General features: G+C 36.9%; 2 protein-coding genes across 7 annotated transcripts in view; one reads left to right on the top strand and one right to left on the bottom strand.

The window, feature by feature from the left end:
- Positions 1–24,381, bottom strand: part of SLC39A13 (solute carrier family 39 member 13) — a 142,753-nt gene that overhangs the window by 103,728 nt on the left and 14,644 nt on the right. The window lies entirely within an intron of this gene.
- Positions 1–24,381, top strand: part of MYBPC3 (myosin binding protein C3) — a 59,143-nt gene that overhangs the window by 21,553 nt on the left and 13,209 nt on the right. The window contains exons 11-27 of the mRNA XM_038179973.2: positions 628–794; positions 1,488–1,620; positions 1,854–1,856; positions 2,320–2,444; positions 3,052–3,157; positions 6,982–7,148; positions 7,535–7,700; positions 8,666–8,772; positions 9,100–9,129; positions 9,288–9,424; positions 11,022–11,099; positions 12,353–12,512; positions 13,975–14,079; positions 15,732–15,920; positions 17,916–18,050; positions 19,279–19,446; positions 20,910–20,998. Of these exons, the coding sequence (XP_038035901.1) occupies positions 628–794; positions 1,488–1,620; positions 1,854–1,856; positions 2,320–2,444; positions 3,052–3,157; positions 6,982–7,148; positions 7,535–7,700; positions 8,666–8,772; positions 9,100–9,129; positions 9,288–9,424; positions 11,022–11,099; positions 12,353–12,512; positions 13,975–14,079; positions 15,732–15,920; positions 17,916–18,050; positions 19,279–19,446; positions 20,910–20,998 (2,065 nt within the window). The remainder of the gene's footprint in view (positions 1–627; positions 795–1,487; positions 1,621–1,853; positions 1,857–2,319; positions 2,445–3,051; positions 3,158–6,981; positions 7,149–7,534; positions 7,701–8,665; positions 8,773–9,099; positions 9,130–9,287; positions 9,425–11,021; positions 11,100–12,352; positions 12,513–13,974; positions 14,080–15,731; positions 15,921–17,915; positions 18,051–19,278; positions 19,447–20,909; positions 20,999–24,381) is intronic.

Genomic DNA, 24,381 nt, shown 5'->3' on the forward strand with positions numbered 1-24,381 from the left:
ATTCTTCTGAAATCACTAAATCTTTGGTTAAACCATAAAATAAGTCATTCATTGTAAATATTGTCTCATTTGCTTATACTCATCAGTGTAAGTGCCTTTATGTTTCATAGATGACTAAAGCCAACAATTGCCTTTATAAATGATGATAGATATTTTAGTAATCTGTGATTCATTTTAGCATGCAGGGAAAATGTCCTGAGTAGAAAAGGATACCTTTCTTGTTAACATAATACAACTACCTTATTTTTAAAGTATTCTCAAGATATCAGTTCTGTTCCTTGCTTTGTCATGTTTTGCATATGATCATCATAGGACAGTACATCCCCCCTGCGTTTAGATTTGTTATTGTCCCCTATTGTTAAGGGAAGTTACAATTTTTTAGCTTTGTCTATCAGATAGTAAATCCTTCAGAACAGTGTTTGGATTTTAATCATCATATATACAAATTTGAGTAAAACTAGTCTGCTGTTTAATTTCATTATTTTGGGCAATAATATAGTAAAAAGTTAGACTGCTAAATTCTTTATTAAAAATGGTTTAATCAAACCTATACATAGCTTCCAAGCCTATGGCTGTTTTAAAATACTCCTAGTAGTGGCATTCAGATATTCTAATATCTTCATGCAGAGGTGATGGAAAAACTGAATCACAACCTGATGTAGATGTCTGGGAAATCCTGAGGAAAGCTCCGCCTTCTGAATATGAGAAAATCGCTTTTCAGTATGGTATCACAGATTTGCGTGGGATGCTGAAACGCCTCAAACGCATAAAGAAGGAAGAGAAAAAAAGTACAGGTTGGAAAGCTCTATTTCTTCCAAATACATTTGTATGAATATACTTGTTTGGGAGTTCTGCAAATGTTAACATCAACTGAATAGCAGCCAGACACAAGAGCATGGGAAATATGAGTGTGATACGGTTTCCTTTTCCAATTTTTGCATGATATTTACATTTCATTTCCATTATAAAGGTTTCTTAAAAACACTTGAAGCATGATGCATTTGGGATTCTTGAGTCTCTTTTAGTCCTGTCAAGTATAAATTACCTACTTTTAACTAATTTGTATTAAAAGTCAGAAGCAGAGAAGTTAAATTGCCTTTCATTAGTACTGAGAAGATAAGTATCATTTTCCTGTGGTCACACTTAGCTGTAACTGTATTTAGGATGTGTTGAAGTACATATTTATGTCTGATTTAGAATATTCTACTTCGCTCATTTTAGTTAATATCACAAGCCTTTCATTCTATGTTAATGAATAACAAAAGACAGCATGAGATCAAGAACAGACAAAAAGAAATGGTAAAAATGCAAACAGGGATGGAGAAAGTGGACAAGGTTTAAAATGGCATTAAACAAGAGGAAAAGGAATGCAGACTTATTTTCTTGACAGAGAATGTCAAGAAAAAGAAAAAAAAAAAGGAAAGAAAGAAAGAAAACAAAAAGAATAAAATTAAGATACTCTTTTTACAACTCATTCTTCATCACAGCATTCCTCAAGAAATTGGATCCAGCTTACCAAGTGGACAAGGGACAAAAGATTAAATTAATGGTTGAAGTTGCCAATCCAGATGCTGACGTGAAATGGCTAAAGAACGGACAGGAGATCCAAGTGAGCGGCAGGTAAACTAGAAGTATGAGAAATTAAACACAGAATGGCCTGAAGCATGGACAAAGTAGAAAAGCTAGCTATACTTAGAAAGAAACAAATAAAATAGGGAGAAATAGGAACCATGAAAGAATCTGCATAGCACATTGAGTTGTGGCCAGTTTACTGTTCTCATGGCTGTTTCTTTTTCTTCCCTGTGCTCTGTGTATCAACATGTGGAACGGGATGCTCACACCTACCTTCTTAGCAAGTAAGTCCTCTGATTATGCTCTGTTGTTTATGTATATATCCAGGGTTCAAAATTCTTTCTTACATGGGATATACTTTGCTGCAGCATGCTTGTAAAACCAAAATTTCATTGTAAAACCAAAATTTCAGTGATTTGGTAGCTGGAGCCTTAATGAGGAATTTTAGTGGTAAGTAGTCAGGTTTGTGTCTGTGTTAGAAAAGCATCTACAGTCACCAGCATCCCAACACCATCCACAGGGGTTTGTATGCCTCAGTTTAGTATGAAATCTCCATAATCCCCTGTGCTTGTTTTCAAAACACTGTTTCTGCCCACTGTGCTAGAACAGCGATTCAAGGATTGAATCTTAAAAAACCTTGCCACTGATGTCAGAAAAGAAGTGGGGAGCTTTCTTCTCTGCCTGGCAGGGGAAGACTGGATCCAAAGGAGGGAGTCTCAGATAATTACACTTAGATTCTCTTTTCAGATATATTTTTGAAGCTGTTGGGAATAAAAGAATCCTGACCATAAACCACTGCTCTCTGGCTGACGATGCAGCATATGAATGTGTGGTAGGTGAGGAGAAGAGCTTCACAGAATTATTTGTAAAAGGTGAGCAATGGCAGCAAAACCTACCCCCTAACATTTAGCATCAAATTAGTTAAATCCTTATTTACTCTCAAATTAGTTATCTCAAAGCAAATTCTCAAACATATGAGCAAAGGCTGAGATCTATCAAAGTAGGTATTTTTCTTACAATTAAAGGAAGACAGACTTTCCCTATAGCTGCAACTGAGAAAGCACAGGAAAATAGCTCAGTAATAGTTATTAATTCTCATTTGGAAAGTGCTGTGTTTCCCAACAATAGGGCTAGAAACGTACTTTAGAAATTAAATTCTGTTCAAGATAAATACGTACCTCAAGCTTTGCAAGCAGATCAAGTAGTACAGAAAAATAATGCCTCTGTCTGAGAATTTTGGAATATATATGAAAACTGATTAATCTTATGTTTGTATTCTGTCTCATAAAGTAAATACCAAAAGGTCATCTGATAATATTGGTAATATGATCCAGCATAGATAGTAAATCTTAAGTTCCATCTCAGAGAGCATCACGATGTATTCTGTCAGGGGCTTCTCCTGTAGAGCGCTGACTGAGACCTACTGCTGACATTCAGCCTTTCAGAATATTGTTTCAATAAAGGTCTCTTCATTTCCAGAGCCTCCAATCCTGATCACTCGCCCACTGGAGGACCAGATGGTGATGGTTGGAGAAAGAGTGGAGTTTGAGTGTGAAGTGTCTGAGGAAGGAGCTACTGTAAAATGGTAAGGGAATAGAAAAGGAAATAAACAAACAAACAAAAACCAGCAAATAAGAAACAGGCCATATTCCTCCATGGGACATTCTAGAACCAGTGTTTGTGGAGAAGAGCTGTGGACTAAAAAGGGTGAAGGCATCCTACATCAGTGCTTTCAGAAAAAAAAGTATTTATCCTCCTTCTATATATCAAATATTGAGTAGAAACTGAGAGGCCAGAACATTACAGAAAACAGATGAAACGTAGATATTTTATAAGTGTCTCTAGGATTTCTTGTTCTGTGGCTACAGGATGCTACTGACTCTACTGAGCCATTAACATTAAAGTTTTCTAAATGCTTGACAGCAACGTGTAACTATTACATGGACTAATTAGATTCACATTGTGATGAGCTCCACTCTTCTCAATTGCAGTGAGATTTTCGTTTCCTTAAGTAAAAAGTCAGCCTCTGCTGAGACAGAGGGAAGGCCATTGACTTATTTTAACATATGTGTTGTGGTGATCCGGCAAAGCCAGTCATTATGTATATGCAGCTAGTGGGATTAAGATGACAAACATTGTGCCCATAGAGCCCATTTTGTTGGGCATTCCAGCTGAGGGGAAGCTGGAAGGTTCACACTGCCTGGGCAGGCACAGCAGGCAGTGCTCACATACCAGGCCTTAGGCACACTGTTCTCACTTCATTTCTCTACCAGATGAAATTCTCTTGTGCTTGTTAACAGCTTCAGGCACATGGTTATCAACTGATCCCACAATGCCCATTACATTCTTGGAAAGTGCTATCACTCATCTGCTCTCCCAAAGGAAGGAACTGAGAATTTAAATAGAGCCCAAGAGCTGGTAGAGCATATGCATTACACTATTAAAACCACATGCACAGGCACACACATGCTATTGTTCAGGAACTGCTTACAGATGCCTGGTCACAAGAGATGGGGACAACCATATCTGTCCCTCTCAGGGCACATTGCAGCTGCCACACTTTGATCCTATGCCTTTGAACGACTCCCATACATCTTGCAGAGCTGTTATCTGTGGGATGGGCATTTGCTGTGACAAGGGCAAAACGGCAGCTGTCTCTGCCTGAAATGCAGCAAGTGGTCAGAGAAACTCTTCAATGCATAGCAACAGAAAACTGAGCAGCTAGATATTTACACTACACACATCTACAAAACGTAACTGTTTTTATGGGAGACTCAGTCAGTGCTCTTTGGCAAAAGGGGCACGGGAAAGAAATGTCCAGGAAAAACATGAAATATGGTATGGAGAAACAGTTCTGGTTTTATGTCCTTTAGGTGAAATGCTCTACAGTTTAAGCTAAGTAACAAGCACTAGCTAAAGGCACCTGTTACAGATCTTGCACCCTTTAAACCTAGGAGATGAAGTCACAAGCACATGAAAAGAAGCAAATATGTGACTTGCACAAGCCAGATAAGGCCTCCAGCCTCCTAAGCGTGACCATCGGATTAGGGCTTGGAGAATTCATCCTGTGGGTCTCTACATAGTTATCAGGAAAGACTTTCCTCTCAATCACCTAGAAAGATCTCATGTTATTCTTACACAGTACTAAGGAATAGTCATTTCTAAGCCTCAGATGGCCTTGGAAATAATACAATTATTGAAGAAAAAGATGTAATAAAATACGTAGTTTTGACTTGATTTTTCCATCTCTGAATGCTGGATGTATCATCCAAATGATACAGTTCCAGACAACTTCAAATGAAAACAAACTATAGCAATGTAATAATAACAATAAATCCATGTGTCCCCACTACTACACAGTTCCTATGTCACTAATATTTGTGAGTTTGGATCAGATGACCTAGGGTGGTCCTTCAACTAACACTTCCAGGATTCTATAAAATCCTCTTCTTACAATTCAGTGTTAGTTGATGTTTCTGCTTCACTGCTCTAGTTACCAAGGGAGGGGCTATAATATTACTTTATATAAAGTTTTTCCCTTTTTGCCACAGCAGTACAGTATTTTAAGTCAGGTGATGCCTGGGAGGTCTTTTTTGCAGTTTATAATTTTATCATTACCCTATTTGTCAGCACACCCATCTGCAAACACTCTGCTCATACTTTTCAGCAATCTGATAGTCACTAAATCAAACAAAAGATAAATATACTATTCCTTTTAAGCAGGTTTTAAGACACTGCTCATTGCAAATAGTCTATTTTCATTATTTAGACAAGACTTCAAGAGATCTCTTTCATAACCACGGGCTGAAGAGAATATTGAAATATCATTGACAATCCACATGTCAAAATACATCACCAAAATAAATTAGAATTTCATCTTTGGAACAGTAGCCATGGCATGTGTGTGTGCCTGTTTTTGTCACAGCAGCATTTTGAATTTCTAGATTATAGCCCATTCTCAGCAATTCAACAAAGGTTTGCGCATTGCATTGTAGCAGTTGCTCCAGAACTAAGTGCATACATGAGAGCATCAGCTAGGAGAACATCTTGCACCTGACATCAGACTCCTGCCACTCAGCAAGCAGAGGAAACATTATCCTGGCGTACCACTTAGCATTGTGTTTCATGTGGTGTTGCAAGCGTTCTGCTTCCTCCCTCACTATTGTTGTAGCCCTGTGATTTGGACGCTAGGCCAGGGTTTTTCTAATCCCACTGTAAATTCCAATAAGCTGTACTCTAAAGAACAGTTAGGAGGGGATAAACTGTAGGTATTTTGAAATGCACTTGCAGCAGGTACATCTAAATCACAAACTAGGATGCGTGTCTCTGCTTAAAGCTTTAATCTGTGATTTACATCAGCAGACTCTGACACAGGCAAAGGGTTTCTTTGCATGTATCTACTTTGAGATTAGAAATAGAGCATTCTAACGAGTCCCTAAACAGCACTGCCATTTCCTAGCCTGTAAAGCCCTTGGTTAAGTTGCATAGTCACCAGCAACAAACAAGGGAAATAACACTAGATAGAAAGCAACCTCTTACTTTACTAAAAGCATTACATTTTTTCTTCTCTTTTCACATAAATATCAAATAGAAAAAAAAAAGTTTACAAACTGCAGTGGTGTTCAGATAATATAAATACATTCTAATGATAAAAAATATAAAAGGCTACGAAAGGAGGTCAAGCTGAAGAAATTCCAAGTTATTTTCTTGGATCTTGTTTATGTTCTTTAGGATTAGGGACAGGAAAGCTATAAAAAGTCTTACATATTTTTGTGTGACCTTGACTAAACAGCTTGAATCCTCTCTGCTCGCTTCCTTTCATGATGATTGGAAATTACAATAATTAAATTTCCTCTCAGGCTGCATGGTGAAGTTTAATTTAGTAATGTCTTAAATATGCTGTGGCATCCTTTAATAGAAAGGACTAAAAAATCCAAAATACATTTTCATTTAAATCCATTCTAAATTTTTCTTCTTTTACAAACCATGAAATTATAATGACTGCAATTCACATTAGGAAAATTAAGACTTTATTAAGACTTAGGAAAATTAAGTCATTATTCAGCAAGTCCTTATTACCTTATGGCAGCTTTTAAGATAGTACCTTCACTGCTGGTACTTCTTCATCCCTATATCTTCTACAACATGTATTATAGTGTCGTGTGTATCTACAGAATATAAGTAATAACAATCAAGAAAAACCTTGTAAAAGAACAACCTTGTAAAAATTCATGGTCAAGCTAGTAAGATTTGTGTCCCTAGCAGTTCTGGCATTTGTGAAATAGTCTCACTTTTGTTAACTTGAAATGCTACTAAGATTGGAGTTGAGTCCTTCAATCTCTAATAACACTGAGCTGACTCTTACTTACCTCTTCCACCCATGAAAAATAACATCATTTGGCATTGCAGGGAGAAGGATGGAGTTGAGCTGACACGGGAAGAAACATTCAAATACCGATTTAAGAAAGATGGAAAAAAGCAGTATCTAATTATTAATGAGTCAACCAAGGAGGACAGTGGACACTATACCGTGAAAACCAACGGTGGGGTATCAGTCGCTGAACTAATCGTACAAGGTAAGCATAGGTAATGAAAAAGGAGAATCTGAAAACATGAAAACAGGCTGAAGGTAACCTTCTCCGGGATAGTGCAGAGGGATAGTGCATCATCCTTGTGCCAGAGAAAAAGAATATTTCATAGGTGGCATTAGGCTTGATAACAGAGGCCTCAAGGAGAACTCAGAACTGTGTGCCGGATGTAATGGATACCCTGATAGTAACAGGGGCTTAGCTATCAGTCTTGTTAAAGCCCTGCATGCTGTGGATTTTCCTTCGTATTTCACCTTTCCACAAACAGCTTGCTCAGCCCTAGCCTTTTCTACTCAGTAAAGCCGCACCAAGTGTTTATTAACAGATCTATTCTGATTTGTTGATTTGTGTACTGACTATTCTCGCAATATCAGAGAAAAAGCTGGAAGTTTATCAGAGCATTGCGGACCTGACAGTGAAGGCACGTGACCAGGCTGTTTTCAAGTGTGAAGTTTCTGATGAAAATGTGAAAGGAATCTGGTTGAAAAATGGCAAGGAGGTGGTACCAGATGAAAGGATAAAGATCTCCCACATTGGCAGGTTAGTCTTGTTTCCGAAAGCACGTACAAGTTTGGACATTACGTTACAACCCACAGGATTATCTCAGGGGGACAGGAATATAAAGCAAGACTTTGTCCTGGCTCCAGCTAAAATGAAAAAGTTAAAACCTTCTCATCCACAATCAGCAAATAGTCACAGGCTTGCTTTGGTATGTGATCTGGCATTTTGCATGTATGGAATCAGTGGAGCATCAGCAGAATTTATTTTCAGTTTTCATTTGGATTTCATGTTTTGTTGGTATTCAAATTATCTAGAAAACATGTTTTTGGTAACTTTAAAATTAATGGTAGTGTTTAGACAAATTAATAATGGTAGTGTTTAGACAGATTAATATAGCATTTATGTATAAGACCCTTCACAAAAACTACTGATTCATATATAAATATTAACCATTGCAGCATTTTGTGCTCAAGTTTCTTAATACCCTAACTCTTACTGGTAATCAAGACCAGGAAACTTCCTAAGATACACGAGTACTACATGTTACGTAAATTCTTCCTTGGTACTCCCTTTCTCTACTCTGTTTTGAATTTACAGTAATAGAGAGATGGAAGATCAATGTTTATCTTGTTTTTTACACAGTTTACTGTATTTACAGTCTGATCAAATTAAGTATGTCAGCAGTGCTACAATTGTCCTTTTTAAGGGTAAATGACCAGACTAACCAGAAGCAGAGAAACAGCTTCCTCTCTTCAGAGTAGACTATACATTAACCTTGACAAGAAAAATCCACTCACAGACATCATGCTGAGATGGATTTACTCAAATGCTGGAAGCAGAGCAGCCTATAGCCCTAGAGGATGTTGAATTGATGTTAGGGAAAGGGGAGAATAAATAGTGCTGTTTGTTAATATCCTATAGCCTGCACCTCATCTCTTGAAATAGCCTTGTTTCTCCTGGAATGGTAAGGTAAGGGAGTGGACCATATTTGTTCATGTTTCCAGAATCCATAAGCTCACTATTGAGGACGTTACGCCAGGTGACGAGGCTGACTATTCATTCATCCCTCAGGGATTTGCTTACAACCTTTCTGCCAAGCTTCAGTTTTTGGGTAAGTTGTCTTAGAATATACAATGGGATTTCCACAGGGATAAAAGGATGGAACTGTTCCTGGTCATACCAGGAAAGACTATGGAGAATCTCTTTCCAAATCCCTCAAGATGGGTGCATTACATTTTTTTGCCCGTTATTTTGCTATCATTGCTACATTGTTTTACAGAGCCCGTTTTCCAGTTTATTGCATTAATATACAGATGTACATGCCTTAAGAGGATTTAATTATTAATAAGTTTTAAATTACTTTTTGAATGCAAACTATATGAAAATTTGTTTTTCAGATCTATTTATCCTAACTCTCCCGACCTCTTTTTTTTTCCAGAGGTCAAGATTGATTTTGTACCAAGAGAAGGTAAGAATATTTGTTATTTATATGCAAGTAAACATGTTTTCAATAGCAAAGGAAACTGTATCGTCATTTTTAATGGGGAGTTGACATAAGTAGTCACCTCTTTTTCATACAGAACACTCAAACCATATTTTAAACTTATTTCTTTGCCTTTGCTATAGAGCCTCCCAAAATCCACCTTGACTGTCTGGGCCAGTCCCCTGACACTATTGTTGTGGTGGCTGGGAACAAACTGAGATTGGATGTTCCCATATCAGGAGATCCAACACCCACTGTCATCTGGCAGAAAGTGAACAAGGTAATGTGTAATCTGACACAATAGCTGAGGCAAGAAAGTCACACCAGGAAATTTATTTTCTTTCTCAAATCTGTCTGTGATTAAAAATTCTTATTTAAAAGTATTTTTAATTATTTTTTAAATTGTAGAGTATTTTTCAATTATTTATTTTATTTTTAACTCAAGAAGAAAATTAAATAGCTGCAACGTAGTTCACTGGGATTTATCTGTTTTTGTAGGAGTCACCTTGAACTGTGTTTTTTTTTTTATGAACTTGCCTTTTGAACTTGAGCTTTTATGAACTTGACTTTTTTTTTTTTTTTTAATGAACTTGACTTTTTTTTTCCTTCTAAAAGTAGGGGCTGTATCTATATGAGTAGACATACATACACGCATGTGGTCGGATACTATATAGGTTTATTCTCCTAATACCTCAGAGAAAAAGAAATTGATGATCAGTCATCCCCATGATCACACCGGATAGTATGGACAAGTTCTGGAGGTGGCAGTTTCTTTTTACCATCTTCCTCAATAAGTCTTCTACAGTTTGTGAAGAAGATGTGTTCTCAGCAGATCAGTGGGGTAAAGCTGTATTTGGTATAATGAAAACAGAGGACACTAGCTATTTGCCTAATCAGAGCACTTGCAAAACATCAAAGAAAAAAATTAGAACCTAGACACAAAAGTATCTAAGCGAGCTTCCTTCCTGGCTATCTCTGAACATCCACACCCCTCACCATCTGTGTGCTCTTGAGCTATAATGAGCACAAAACAGACATAATTTGCATAAGATTCTACAGCATCATTACACTCTCCACAGGTAGCACAAAAATAAATAGATATAGACAAAATAATATTGCCAATTATATTCATTTTCCCAGTCTCATTTCTTCACAAATTTGCAGAATTCTTTGTTCAGGTGGACATATTTAGTAACATTTAGGATTTCTTTCTGCAATGCAGAATTAGTATGGAACCTAACAAAAAAGCCATTCATCTCTTCTTAAGGAACCAGAAGCAGTTTTTCTGACCATCTCATACAAACATTTCAAACCCTACACCTTATTATTTCCAAGGTTTGAGGTCTCAACATGAGTAAAAGGAAACAAGTTTGATTTGAAGGATGCATAGCATATACTAACTACTGAAATCCAAAGTAAACAATACCAAAGCTTCAGAATACGTTGCTTTATGTATGTTACAGATCTGACTATGTTTCTGACCATTAAAACATTTATATTGACTTACTATCCCATCGTTACAGAAAAAGGTAAACCTTATTTATGTAGCTATACAAAATAATTTTTACCACAGGATGCACACAGACTCGGAAGCAGTTGCTGTTCTACTGCAGGAATGCATCTTTGTTTATGAAGCTGTAGATTCAGTTTTGCTGACTTATCCTTCCTTTAATTCGCTACAGTCCGATACATCTATTTCCATTTCTGCTTTTTACTTTCATATCTGTTGTTTCCTTCCCAGCACTTTTTGCTCTCACTTTGCTCACACCTCCATGTTCAAGCACCCCAGCCCACCTACGGACTCTTCTGACTTGCAGAAACAGCTTTAGTGTTCTGCTCAGAAAATTCAGCTTTCTGTGGTTTCTTTGTTTATCTAGAAAACTGATCTGCTTCGAAGCAATGATGACTCCATGACTCCCTCAGAAAACAGCAGTGATTTAAACACTGATAGTAAGGTAAGTTCCTTATTATTTTTGCAGACACATAAATATGCTTAGTGTTTTCCATTTAAATGGTCCTATTCAGACAAAAATAAAATTCAAATCAGTAGATTTTAAAACTGGTGAAGCAAATAGCACAGCAAGCCCAACATCCTGCCTCACGACAGCAATTACCAATGACTTTGAACAGGCAAAACAGATCTGGAAAGTGAATTTCAAGTTAGGTATTGGTCAAGGGAATCTCTAACCACCGTTACATGCTGGCTTGACTACAAGGAATCAAAGAAGCTGTTTAAAACTCACTTCAACGTATTTGTGAATGTTTATCCTCCACCTTTTTTAGTTGTTGTTTCCCCTAGTAAACTCTAAGCTTCAATAATATCTAGAGGAAGAAAACTAGGACAAAGTCTTACAAGACACAAAGAAAGATGAGAATGAGTCAAAACAGCAAGCAAAGTATGTACAAAACAGTCAAAAGAAGACTTATTTTCCAACAACTTTCCTTTTTTGTAATAGACAACTTTTTGATTTTGGTAGATACAAAAGATTTTATATTTGCTATGCAACTATACACCTTTCTCAGGGCACCTTTCTCAGGGTTAGGATTCTGCTGTGCTAGTCACTAGACGGGCACAAATGCTTTGTAATGCTTCTTCCAAGTCTGAAAATATGGGCACATAAAGAGGAGAGCATGCTACAAATGCACAGCAAAGTTCCTATATTTATGTTTAGACCTCACAGTCGAGAGAAGAGTAGAAAGTTATCCCATATCACATTCCTGAGTGACAGAAATCACACTGATGCCGTTAACAAAGAAATACAGTACCCTTTTTAGAAGGAAATTGATCAAATCTGTTATCTGATGCCAGATATTGTTGAACAGAAATGTTTGCCCAAGTATGTGAATTGAATTTGTAACCCCCTTTGAATTTACAATCTACCCAACTGTTATCCATGAAACTTTACATTGATGCTAGCAGCTATCCCAATTAGGAATCTGTAGTACCGGCTGTGTGAAACTAGCAATGAATCATAACAACCTGGGGACTTTCAGAACCAATTTTTCTCTAAATTACTTGCTTTATGCATGCCATTTAGTCAGTATTTTCTCTTTTCTCCATCCAAATGTGGAGAAAAAAATATTCATAGCTTTTGAATAATATTGATAATATTCAAAATGAAGCTTTCCATCAGCTTACGTAAAGGCTCATTAGGCTGTCTCTGGCACAACTTGCATTGACTTTTTCTGTTAATTTTACTGCCCACAGCTTCTTTTTGAGTCTGAAGGCAGAGTTCGCGTGGAGAAGCATGAAGACCACTGTGTCTTCATCATTGAAGGAGCTGAAAAGGAGGATGAGGGAGTATACAGAGTTATAGTTAAGAATCCAGTGGGCGAAGACAAGGCTGATATCACAGTCAAAGTTATTGGTAAGTGAAGGAAGGAAATAACCAGAGCATGAAAGTGTATTGAGTTCACTGAAACTCATTCAACTCTGAAATTGACGCAGGTTCTGAGTTTAAGCTTTAAAAATAGACAGAAAATGATCATAAAAGCAGGAATACTTTCAATTACAAAATTTGGCAGAAGTATTTTTCATAGGTAGTTGTCTGCCTTGTGAAAAGGAAAGTGAACAACTCCCAGCAGAAATCCACGTTTACTTTTTATATGTTTCCAGTTTCAAATGATCCTAACATTTTATAGATGACATTCCCTCCTAAGGAACACCCTTCAGGCTAGTATGAGATGAGAAAAACTTCCTGTCATTTTTTTGTGTTTTCCATTTTTAAACAAAGATGACTTCCTTCTGTACATAGTAAGCAGCTAATGGCATAAAGAGAGGCAGCGTATCAGATACAAGATAAACAGACTGACACTGTGAGTCACCGAAGAGCTGGGGGAAAATATGCTTTTGAGTCAGTAATTTTTATCAATTTTCTCATGTTCAACTTGTTTTTACTCTACCATGTATATGACAAATGCTCAGGTTATAAGCAAATTTTGAATTGATAAACTGGAATTATTTTCATCTGCAGTATTAAAAGTTAGTATTAACTGCTTTTCATCTTTTATATCTCCAAAATAACAAAATATATGAGACACACAGCTGTTATACTCTAGACAAAGTTTATTCTAGACAGAATAAGAAACCCTGGAACAAGTCTATTGTTACAGGATTGAGAACAAAACTACTACTAGGTTTGGATTGCTGGTTCTCATTTGAGTGGAGGACTGGTGAAGCTGTTTGCTAAAACACCTAGCAGAGTTCTGTCAAGTGGTTTGAGGTGAAAGAGCCAACAAATGAGCAATTTTATTTCTTTATGAACAAAATAAAGGCAGGAGGCATCATCCTCTGTCTACAAGAGATTTCGCTACATACCAAAGAAGGAAATACCAATGCTGCTTCCCACTAAGAAGTGGGTTCTGTCTGTTTTCTTTTTCCTGGATCATAGCATAAATCTATGTCAGTCGTGGATGACTAGATGCAATTTATCGCAGCTAGTACACAGCTGATTTCCCAAAACCTTGCATTTTGCAAAAATGTGATCGTGTCTGGAAAGAACAAGATGGCTGAATAATTAAACAGTATTTAAAAGAAAAACAAACTAACCTGGAAGCATCAAAAAGTAGGATTCACTCTGGATTAAGACCATGCATTCTATGTTGTATCTACTGTTGCAATCTGACAAATTTCTATCATGGCCTTTATAAGGCCATGATAAATACTACTACTACTACTAGGAAATTCCTCAGGATGTCTGATTTTTTTTTAAGATTTATATATATGTATGATATGCAGAAAAAAAAAATAAAGAAAGAAAATTATTTCATTGATTTGTGGACAATAAGTGTGACAGTAACAACCCCCATTCGTTTTCATGTTTTCTTCAGATGTTCCTGACCCTCCAGAAGCTCCCAAGATCAGCAACATTGGAGAAGATTACTGCACTGTGCAATGGCAGCCACCTAAATACGATGGTGGGCAACCAGTACTTGGTAAGAAGTGCTGAAACACAAAGTTGCCAGCAGCATCACCTATATTATTGCTGCTCCTTTACAACGATGCCAAAGGATTTCATAAGTGTATTCACTCTAGGAAGGCTGACCCTCAGACACTAACTAAAGTAGCAAATTTTCAAATAAGTCAATTCTGGCCCTTCAATATTAGGGAGAGGGTGCCCCCTGCCTGTGCTATTTGAATCCAAGAAATATTTCAGCAAGTTAGCAAAGCAGAAGATGCTAAAGCTAGGTATTCCCATTCAAGACAGTAATTTTAGGTCAGTATACATGCCTTTGACCTTGCTTAGGAATAACAAAACAGAGCCGTGGTCATGTCAGACATCAACTCCAGACTTCTGCAATCTCAAGCACTCATGCAATACATTTTATTTCTTTTTAGAAAGCTAGTTCATAATTCTCCTTCACATACAACCACACACCATGAGTCACAAAACATATTTCAAACTCTTTAATGACTTTAAAATCTGCACTAAAACTGGAGGCCAAAATCATCACATGATACAGGGAACAAGCTGAAGCAAGCTAGAGTATCACCCATACCATGGTAAGTTCTCTGCAGAGCATGGTGTTTGTCAGATAGAACTCCCTGTGACCCTCAGAAGGAAAAGGAAGTAAGGCAGGATCTCGGCTAATTTTAGAAAAAAAAATCCTCTAGACACCAAATCTAGGAATTTGTTTAATAAAGATCATTGGAATTTCAGTTTCTTTTTAAAAATACACTGAAACCTCCATGTAAGTCCCACGGAGATGCCAGAGTTAGAAATGTTCTACAATTCGTTTAATCCCTTGTACAATACTTTGAAGAGGGGAGTTTGTATTTGCTTTTGAATATTTTGACCGCATTCACTCATGCCTCATTTAATTCAATAGAAGTTACCTGTGGAGGTATAAAAAAGGTACTACTGGGCCAGTCTGTTGTTTGAGAGGAAACAAGCAAGAATTCAAAGTATTTGGTGCACAGATACATAGCAATAGCTGTCACGTTACCACAACCAACCCCCCTGCCCTTGACCAGGCAAAGCCCATGACTTCAGTTTGTATAGTTGTCAGGATATACATTTCATAAAGTTATTTGGTTTGTTTTCACTGTCAAAGGAATGATTTTGTTAACGTTCCACCAGCAACTCTTAGCACTACCTGAGGAAGTAGTCTTATGCAATTAGCATAATTAGCAATTAGCATAAGACTTTGCTAATAATTGAGCTAGACTAAAATACCTGAATGAAAGCCAAGAAGCAGCACCATCCATTCAAAAAAAGTTGCAAGAGCAAGTTTAAAGACAGGAGAAAAATATGTGTGCATTCTTGTCTGTCTTTACACTGTTACAGATTTGGGAATTCTACCACAGCCTTTATTATCTGTATCCAGCAGATATAGAAATGAAATTCCCAGCCCACCTTCACCTTTTTATGGGGCTCAACAAGTATAATTGTTTGGGTAAGAGTGTCAGACAGAAAGTAATACAAGAGGAAAGTTGTGGAAAATACAGAAGCCTCACAGAACTCAGACGCAGTAATTTTGGATAACATTTGGTTCTTTATGTCATAGAGAAAAAGGTGCTTTTCTTGTTTCCTGCATGTGAAATCATAATTTGCAGTTCCTTTACATCATAAGAGATATCCTTCCAGGCTATATTTTAGAGAGAAAGAAGAAGAAGAGCTACCGATGGATGAGACTGAACTTTGACCTTTTAAAAGAGCTAACCTATGAAGCCAAGCGAATGATTGAAGGAGTCGTTTACGAGATGCGGATTTATGCTGTGAATTCTATTGGCATGTCCCGGCCAAGCCCTGCCTCACAACCCTTCATGCCAATTGGTGAGTTCTACCCCACTCCATATTGTTTCTAGGACATAACCAAGAACAGGACAATTTTCACCTCTTCAACTGTCCTTATGTCCAAAAAGAACATGTTAGGAAAGAAGTTATACTATATTTAATCAGCCTTTTCCTTTCTCATCTCGTCATCTTCCTCTTCTCTGTCTCTCATTCCCCTTCCTGCGAAGCACAGAGTTTCCAGTTTCATGAAATTGCTGATGAATTTTTAGTTGTTATAATTAGAAGTGTGAGAGTCAAGCTGGATCTGGAAAGGAGGAGAACTAATTGACAGAAATTTCCCTGTCCCTCTCAGTTTCCCCCATTGCCTTATGGGTGCAAATATCACAGTATCCCACCCAGCACTCCATTAATCCTGGCCTCTCCACAGCTAAAAGGATAGCTGATTAAAAAAATATTTAAGGAATGATTTCCTATAAATAATCCTTCCCATCACAGCAGTACAGTATCTCCTGCAGTCTCTGAGCTGGAGCAGAGAGTCCTCAGGAAGCCTGTCTGCTAAGAGCTTTGGAACAAGGAGCCACAAAAATCCAACTAGCTGGAGATTAATATGACTAGAGTTGCTACATCTACAAGTATCAGTGAAGGGGGACAACCTGCTGAAGGAGATAACGTAAAAGCAGATGATGCAGTGAAGGGGTCAAAAGGAGCGGATGAACTGAAAGAAGGGTCTCTTAATTGTGGATTTCAAACACAAAACAGCTGGTCTGCAGCAAAAGAGGGCAAACGAAAACCATCAGGCGGAGCTACGGAAAAAAAAGGTCCAAGGGAGTTTTACTTGATTAAGGATAATGTTCTCACTTACTGCTTAAGAGGTTTGGGGTTTCGTTCGCGTACTGTGTGGTTGTGTATGCTCCCAACTGCTTTTGTCTCATTTGCAGTTCACTGTTCTTGATCCCATTTGAATATGAAAAATTTTGACATAGCTATAGAAAGGAAAGTGGATGATGTATTTTTTGTAATAATGTCAGGAACTGAGATCGATTTCAATCAGTTCCATAATTTATAAAGCTGTATTTAACTTACTTTATATATTACATATTTCTAATATGTAATATGTAAAATATCTTAATTATATTCAAAAGCTATCCAGTTTAGAATATAAATATATACACACACAGAGTATATCAAACATATATTTCTTTAACATTATTGCTTTTATGTTATGCATAATATTACATTCCAGTAATTCCAAATGTAATTTTGAACATGTTATCTTTTCTATTTTACGGTAGCATTTGTGCGTATTCACAATTTGGGATTTTTCAGTTAAGGCTTTTCTTGTTTGTTTCCTTTTTGATTAGTAGACAGGAGTTGTGCTTAAGAAGACTGAATCTAGCTAATGGTCTTCCTGAACTACGGATTTAAAAAGAGCCATGAGACTCCTGTTCTGAAAAGATATGAAATAGCTATATGTAACTGAAGTGAAAATTTTTCAGCCCCAAAATATTTCTCTCTGATATGTCTCCATTACAGATGAGCCAAATAGAACTAATGTTTCAGTAAACGGAGTCAAAACTTGTAGACATTTTCTTCACTGTTTGAGGAAAATGCATTACATCAAATTTAGCCACTAATGATTTTGTCTATCTACAAACAGGGTGTAAATACAGCATACAAATTGTATGTATTTTTTATTTTAAAATTTTTCTGCAGACTTCTGCTGTCTCACTCGCCTACAACTTCTTTTTTCATTGGCTTTTACATATTAAGGGAGCATATGTTAATAGGAACTACTGTCTTAACCTCTTATCTTCCACCCACCTCCCTCAAAACCCCAAATATAGGAATCTTCTGGCACACTTCTATTAAAATGAAGTATCAGGTATTACATTTTACAACTGAACTTCAGCTAAATCCATTTTATTAAAGGTGACAATGATATATAATTCAGATACTAATCACAACTTCTACAGCCTTTGAATTCTCAGTTACACTGCCATTTCTCAGAATTTACTTCTACATATTTCCTTACAGCTCCTCCAAGTGAACCAACCCACTTTACAGTGGAAGATGTCTCTGACAGCACCGTTGCCTTGAAGTGGAGACCCCCGGAACGGATCGGAGCCGGGGGATTAGATGGCTACATTGTGGAATACTGCAAAGAGGGATGTAAGTAAGCACAAGTACTAGGCAGCAGCAACTGAACATTATTATAATACTACAGTTGCAACAGTTTCACTGAAATATCACAATAAATAACCATATCCAGTATCTCTAAATTTGAACTCTAATCTTTTGGTAACATCACCAGCCTTACTCCGACATGACAGTCAAACAATGACAGTCACATCAACCATAACCTCATATTCACAATCATAAACGTCAGTAGAGGAAAGTATTAAAAAACACCAGTGCTGTTCTATAGCCACTGTTACACTTTTGTAGTATTCAAAAATTGTGTATTCTCTAAAAGCCAATATAATACCATGACTGTAAGAATATCAGTCAAAGTTGCAAGTAACTGCTACCTCATCTCATTTAATGCTTGTGGTCTCATAAGAAGAATAGCTGCACCATATCTACAACATTTGACTTACTGTGATGCTTATTGGTTTTGTATTTGATGCAAATGTTATTGTATATAACTTTTATGTTATAAAATCAAATAATCATTTCAGCCATGGGATTTTCTCTGATGCTGAACTTGTCATATGACCTAGACTAGGGTTTTTACAGGGTATAATTTATCCAGAACTCATTTCTAGTCTTTAGTGACATTGTCATGAAATTACTAGAACCCCTAAGTCAGTGTCACAGAAGAATAATTTTATCAGTAGTACTTCTGTGCTGTTAGAGTAACTAAGGAGGCCCTAGGAACTCTGTTCTACCACATCAAACAAGAAAGTAAGAATAAATTCCAAAAGTTATGAGCTCTATTACTGTTTTCAGTATATACAGCTCTCACCATTCTGTCTGGATACCCGCAGAAGATACATTTCAAGAAAAAAATGAAATTGAGGCTTTGCTTTCTAGCTAAAAATGCTTCCACAATTCCCCCCCCCCCCCCCCCCCACACAATCTTTTGCTAAAGAAAATAAATGTAGAGAAGCGCCAGCAGTCTAAGCTCCATAAAACAGAATGTCAAAGAAAGCACCCAAAGATGATTCCTGTACCCCTAACTATTTTGAGTAAAACAAAGTGTATGCATTCCTGAAGTGCATGTGTAAATACATCTTCTAGATCAAGAGTTCTTTCCCAGCTTAGTTTATTCCATTTTAAGCATGGTATTGCACGTTACATTCATTTTACCTTAATACAAATTAACTTTCGATTGTAGACAAAGCAACAGTTTGGAAAAATAAGATCTTATTACAATATGAAAATCGTGTACTTGCAGCTACAGAATGGATTCCAGCTCTTCCCGGCCTAACCGAGCGTACTTCAGCACTGATTAAAGACCTGGTGACAGGGGACAAACTTCATTTCCGTATAAAGGCTATAAACTTGGCTGGTGAGAGCGGAGCAGCAATAATCAAGGAGCCCATTACTGTTCAAGAGATCCTGCGTGAGTACCTAGATTGAATAAATCTCACTCATCTATTTCCTCTGGTCAAATATCTAATCGTGTACACAGTGCAGAAAAGATCTGGGACTGACAAGCCCATGCCTTCTTCTGAGGGTAACATCCAAACAGCTCTTTCAGTCTGACTACGAGACAAGTATCTTCTGAGAACATTACCTTACTGTCTGAGTCTTCTATTTCTGAAGTGCAGCTTTTAAAACAAAATCCTACTTTGTCCTTTCAAACTATGTGTGTTTCACCTCATACCAATAATGGCATTGTCTGCATTTAAGTGGCACATTTTTTAATATTTAGGGCTCTGCTGGAAAAGCTGTTATAATACTGCAAAATGACTGCATGGACCGGGGCAAGAGACCTCTTAACATAAAAACAGTCATCGCCACCTGATTCTCCTAGATTATTTATTAACACTCTGTTTATCACCCAATAGCAGTAGATTATAATTCATTTGGCTTGTCTCCAAAAGATAACATGAGCTGCTAACAGTGTATCCCTCAACCTTTACTCGCACAAAGTGTCTGCCAGAGTCTCACTAACAGTAAAACAACTCAGTGTAAATGAGAGTTGTAATGCATCTCAAAATCAAATGGATATGATGACATATACCCTAAGTGTAGGTTAATAAATTCTTTCTATAAATGACTGTGACAAGAACAAGGGACATGGGGAGAACACAGAAAGCTTTCCAGTGAGGTAGAGGAAAGCAGGGAATGGAAGAAAGAACAAGAGCTAAGGTCCTAAGGTTAGTGAAAAGTAAGCTGCTGCCCTGTTACTCCACCCCTTCAATTTCAAAAAAGAACTATAATGGATTGACTATAGAGAGGTACAGGAAATTCATTGATTGCTCTACTTTCTAAGTCCACAAACATCCCAAATGACAACTTGCAAAGAGCTGTAGTAACAACAGAGCAATAGATTAATCATTGTCTGTAGTTGCTCTTTCACTCCAAGAGTCCTGTCCGCAGTCCTGTTTTAGGATAGGATACCCAACCTGCCCAACGGGGCTTTGAGCAACCTCATTTAGGGGCAGGTGTCCTGGCCCATGGCAGCAGGGTTGGAACTGGCTGAAATTTAAGGTCCCTTCTAACCGAAACCATTCTGTGATTCTACTGAACTGAACTCCAAAGAAACGAAGCCCACACAGACAGCTTATATCCAACAGCAGTCAGCCAAGTCTACCATTCCGAATGCAACACAATTTCAGAAGTCCTGCTGTCAATGCAACCTGTGCATTGCTACTAAAATTGTATCTGGTAGCCAAATGCATTTGAAAGTGCTCAGGGCATAATCTGCTCCACAACTGTATAAACAGTCTTTGCACAATTTTCTTACGCTTACATGTATCCAAGCCCCTCCTCTTAGTGTTTTGCCTTATTTGTCCTATAAGTAATATTTCGAGTAATCTAAAGCCTGAGATTTAACATATTACTAATGCTTAACTGCAGAGCGCCCTAAAATCTGGCTGCCACGCCATCTCAGACAGACTCTGGTGAAGAAAGTGGGTGAGACAATCAATATTGTGATCCCTTTTCAGGTAAGTACTGGCTTCTATTTTGTCATAGCTATTTATCATTATCATAAAGAAGTTTACCTTATGTGAGTTCCTGCTGCTTCACTCACTGAAAAGTATTAAACAAAATATGGCTGGTGATTAAAAAAAATAATCTCCCAAACATTAGAAACAAAACAAAAAACTCTGGTTTCAGTCAGTTTATCTTACTGTCCCAGTTTCTTCCAAAAACCCTCCTTTTGGTGAAGAAGGTAACTGCTCTAACTCTACAGCCTTTTCTTGTTAATTGACCATAGGATACATCTTACACGCAAAAAAATACACACACACTCAAAAAAAAAAAAAAAAAAAAAAAAAAATGCAAGCAACTACACTTCTGAAGCCAGGGTATATTATATTACTGGGCCATTTCTTAGACAAAAGTGTGTAAATTCATTTCTGTAAGTCTGATTACAGAAAATTGAGTTTGTATGCAAATAGAATACGACAACTAGCCATATACAGAATCTGTGTGTACAATAAGAATACCTTAGGTTTTCTTAATAATAAGGTATTAATATACATGAGCTCAAGGTGTTAAAAGTAAAAAAAAAAAGGCATAGCATGGTAAGTATTGTCAAGAGTAGCTACATGTTGTTATGGCAGGCACAAAATTGATGATATATTCACACAGGCTCACCTAGGACAAGCCTACCCAGCTACCCTGTCTGTTTTTTCCACAGCTGTATGAGGAATTTTAATGGCTATTCATAAAACACCACGTGCATTTTTTTGGGTGCTATAGTCTCAATAAAGCACAAGAATTAATGTACGAAAGTAAAAGGTCTTCTAAGTGAGACATGGGAACAGAAATCATAAACTGCAGATAAAATCCAGTTCAGAGAGAGATCTACTGTAATAGTCGATGTATCATTTAGTCTATTCCTCAGTCATAATTTGAAAAAAATAAAATTTCTTTGCTGTCCACGATGAATCTTTATGATAATTTCATCACTACTATTATCAAAGAGTTTTGAAACTCTGTTTTAAAAAGTGCTAGAGGTATGCAAAAGATTTCTTCAGCAAGAGAGACATACATATTTCACATTACGTTCATTTGTTTGGAAAGTATCAACAGAGAAAAAAAGATATATATGACCAAAATCTATATAAAATATCACAAGTATTTTGCTTTGTGGTTACTGGGTTACATGAGAAGTTGCTTTTGCACAGAGATATATCTAATCAGTAAACAGTTGCAAACCAGCACATGGAGTAACTGCTTTGAATTGCATGCTTGCACTGCTTTGACATTATCATGTTTATTTTTTCCTTTCATGTTAGTTACCTCCAAAATTGCTAAAACGTCCCCTTCACTGAGGTTTAGCCACATGCAAAGTTCAACATTCTACGTGTATTTTTCAGTTACACAAATATTTTGGAATTTATGAAAAATAATTAAACTGATATTTTTGCTGCCTTAATGTCTGAGCTGAAGTCTGAACTTACACAAAATTGACAAGCTGTTTCCTAAGCAGAGGAAGTGATACAGTTTATGGGTTTATCCATTTGTGTCTGATGCCCCCTATACCTGGAACTTCCTAGCATAACAACCCTCTCGCTTAGGACAGCCTCATTGCAATACTCCCCAGGAACTGACAGTTCTTTGCCCTCCTTCCCTAAGTCAGCCCAACTGACATGTCCTCAGTTCCCTGGGCCAGAGAAAGCACACGCTGCAACTAATCCAGGGCTTCACTTACCTTGACTGATCATTCAGCTGTTGCCAAACAAAATACATAAAGACAAAGTCTTCCCTGACTTTTCCTCAGTGGGGACACTGAGCTTTCTGTTCACCACCCTGTCATCAGTTTTCACAAAGCTGTAATACATTAATCTGAAGAGATTTCTAGTCCGCTGCCAGATTTAGCTGAAATAATCCAAGTAATTCAAAAGTTATTTCAGTGGCTGATTGACAGATAAATCATGCAGTGGTATAAACTTCTGTCTCCTAAAAAGGTAAGGCTAACAAAAAATTCTAACACCTATCCATCAACACTAAATTTTTAGCCAGAGAGCAAAACCAGAGGATTTTAATTCAAGAACAACTGAAATAAATTTGTAGCTCTTCTTAAGCAATTCTTAATATCTTAAAAGCTTCTTAAGAGTACTTAAAACTGAGCATCTTTAAAAAAACAAAACAAAACAAAACAAAACAAAACAAAAAAAAAAAAAAAAAAAAAACAAACAATGCAAAAAGAACATTTAATTGTCTCTACTTTGAAAAAAGTTTTAGTTACTGACCATTTTTACCAAGGAAAAAGGCCCTAAACAGATATTATTGCAACCTGTAAATTGCAAAGAGGATATAGTAGTAAATACAGAAATACCGGAATTGCTCTGAAACCACGAGGCACTGAACACAAGCAGGAAGAATACTATCTAGCTAAAGAGTAGCTTGGTCTTCTATTATTTACAATTTTTGTGCAACCTGTCAAAATTGTCTGGCTTCTGTGGTCACTACTTTGTCATTTAAAACTGAGTTTCTATTACATATTTTGCCAAAATATCACGAGCTAAACTCTATTTGCAAACCTATTCAAATCTTTAGATTAAAATGTTCAGAGAAAGACGTGTACAACATTATTATTTATCAATGTATTTTTCTGTTGAGTGCATTAGAAAGGTGGGAGTATTACATGCTGCTAGTGGGTAAGAGTCACAGCATTACTCAGCAACATCCTTGTCTATTACATATGTGAAAATATAAATATCTAAAAGCACATAAATTTGCCATTCCCTTACAGTAAACTCCCTGAGGATACTTTGGTGTGCTATTTACCAACTCTGTCACTCACTGCTCTCTCTCATGTTACCTATTACACATTGCAGAAATCCAATCCTCTGTGATGTGTATTAGGAACGTGCTTTCTATCTGTTTATGCTTCTCACAGCCTATAAATATAAGACTATATGAAAACCAACACTGTGAACACTTGTAATCTTTCATTGCCACTCACAGCACCTCAAAAAGACCTATAATGAAAGCATCTGATCAACCACACTAGAGCAACAGCAGTTGCACAGCTTGATTTATAGGCAATATATTTCCTACAACAAAATAATGAAAAAGGATGCTTCGTAATGTTATCATTTCTCATGACCATTTTTATCAAGAAATGTAGTGCCAGACCCTCTGTTCACCTTAAAATATCAATCAAGAACTATTCGAACTTGTAATCGGTCTGAGAAATTGCCAAGTATTTATCAAATTGGAAATTTAAACAAACAAAAACCCTCTCTTCCATATAGTTATGCCACAGTAAGTAGACTTTCTACTTTGAAAGCATTCTCCTAGTCAATGTTTTAAAAAGGATTCCTCGTATCATTTTAAAGTATATACATATGCTGAACCTAAAATAAATTACTTG

This window comes from Anas platyrhynchos, chromosome 5 (assembly GCF_047663525.1).
Source record: "Anas platyrhynchos isolate ZD024472 breed Pekin duck chromosome 5, IASCAAS_PekinDuck_T2T, whole genome shotgun sequence".
Classification (NCBI taxonomy): Eukaryota; Metazoa; Chordata; class Aves; order Anseriformes; family Anatidae; genus Anas; species Anas platyrhynchos.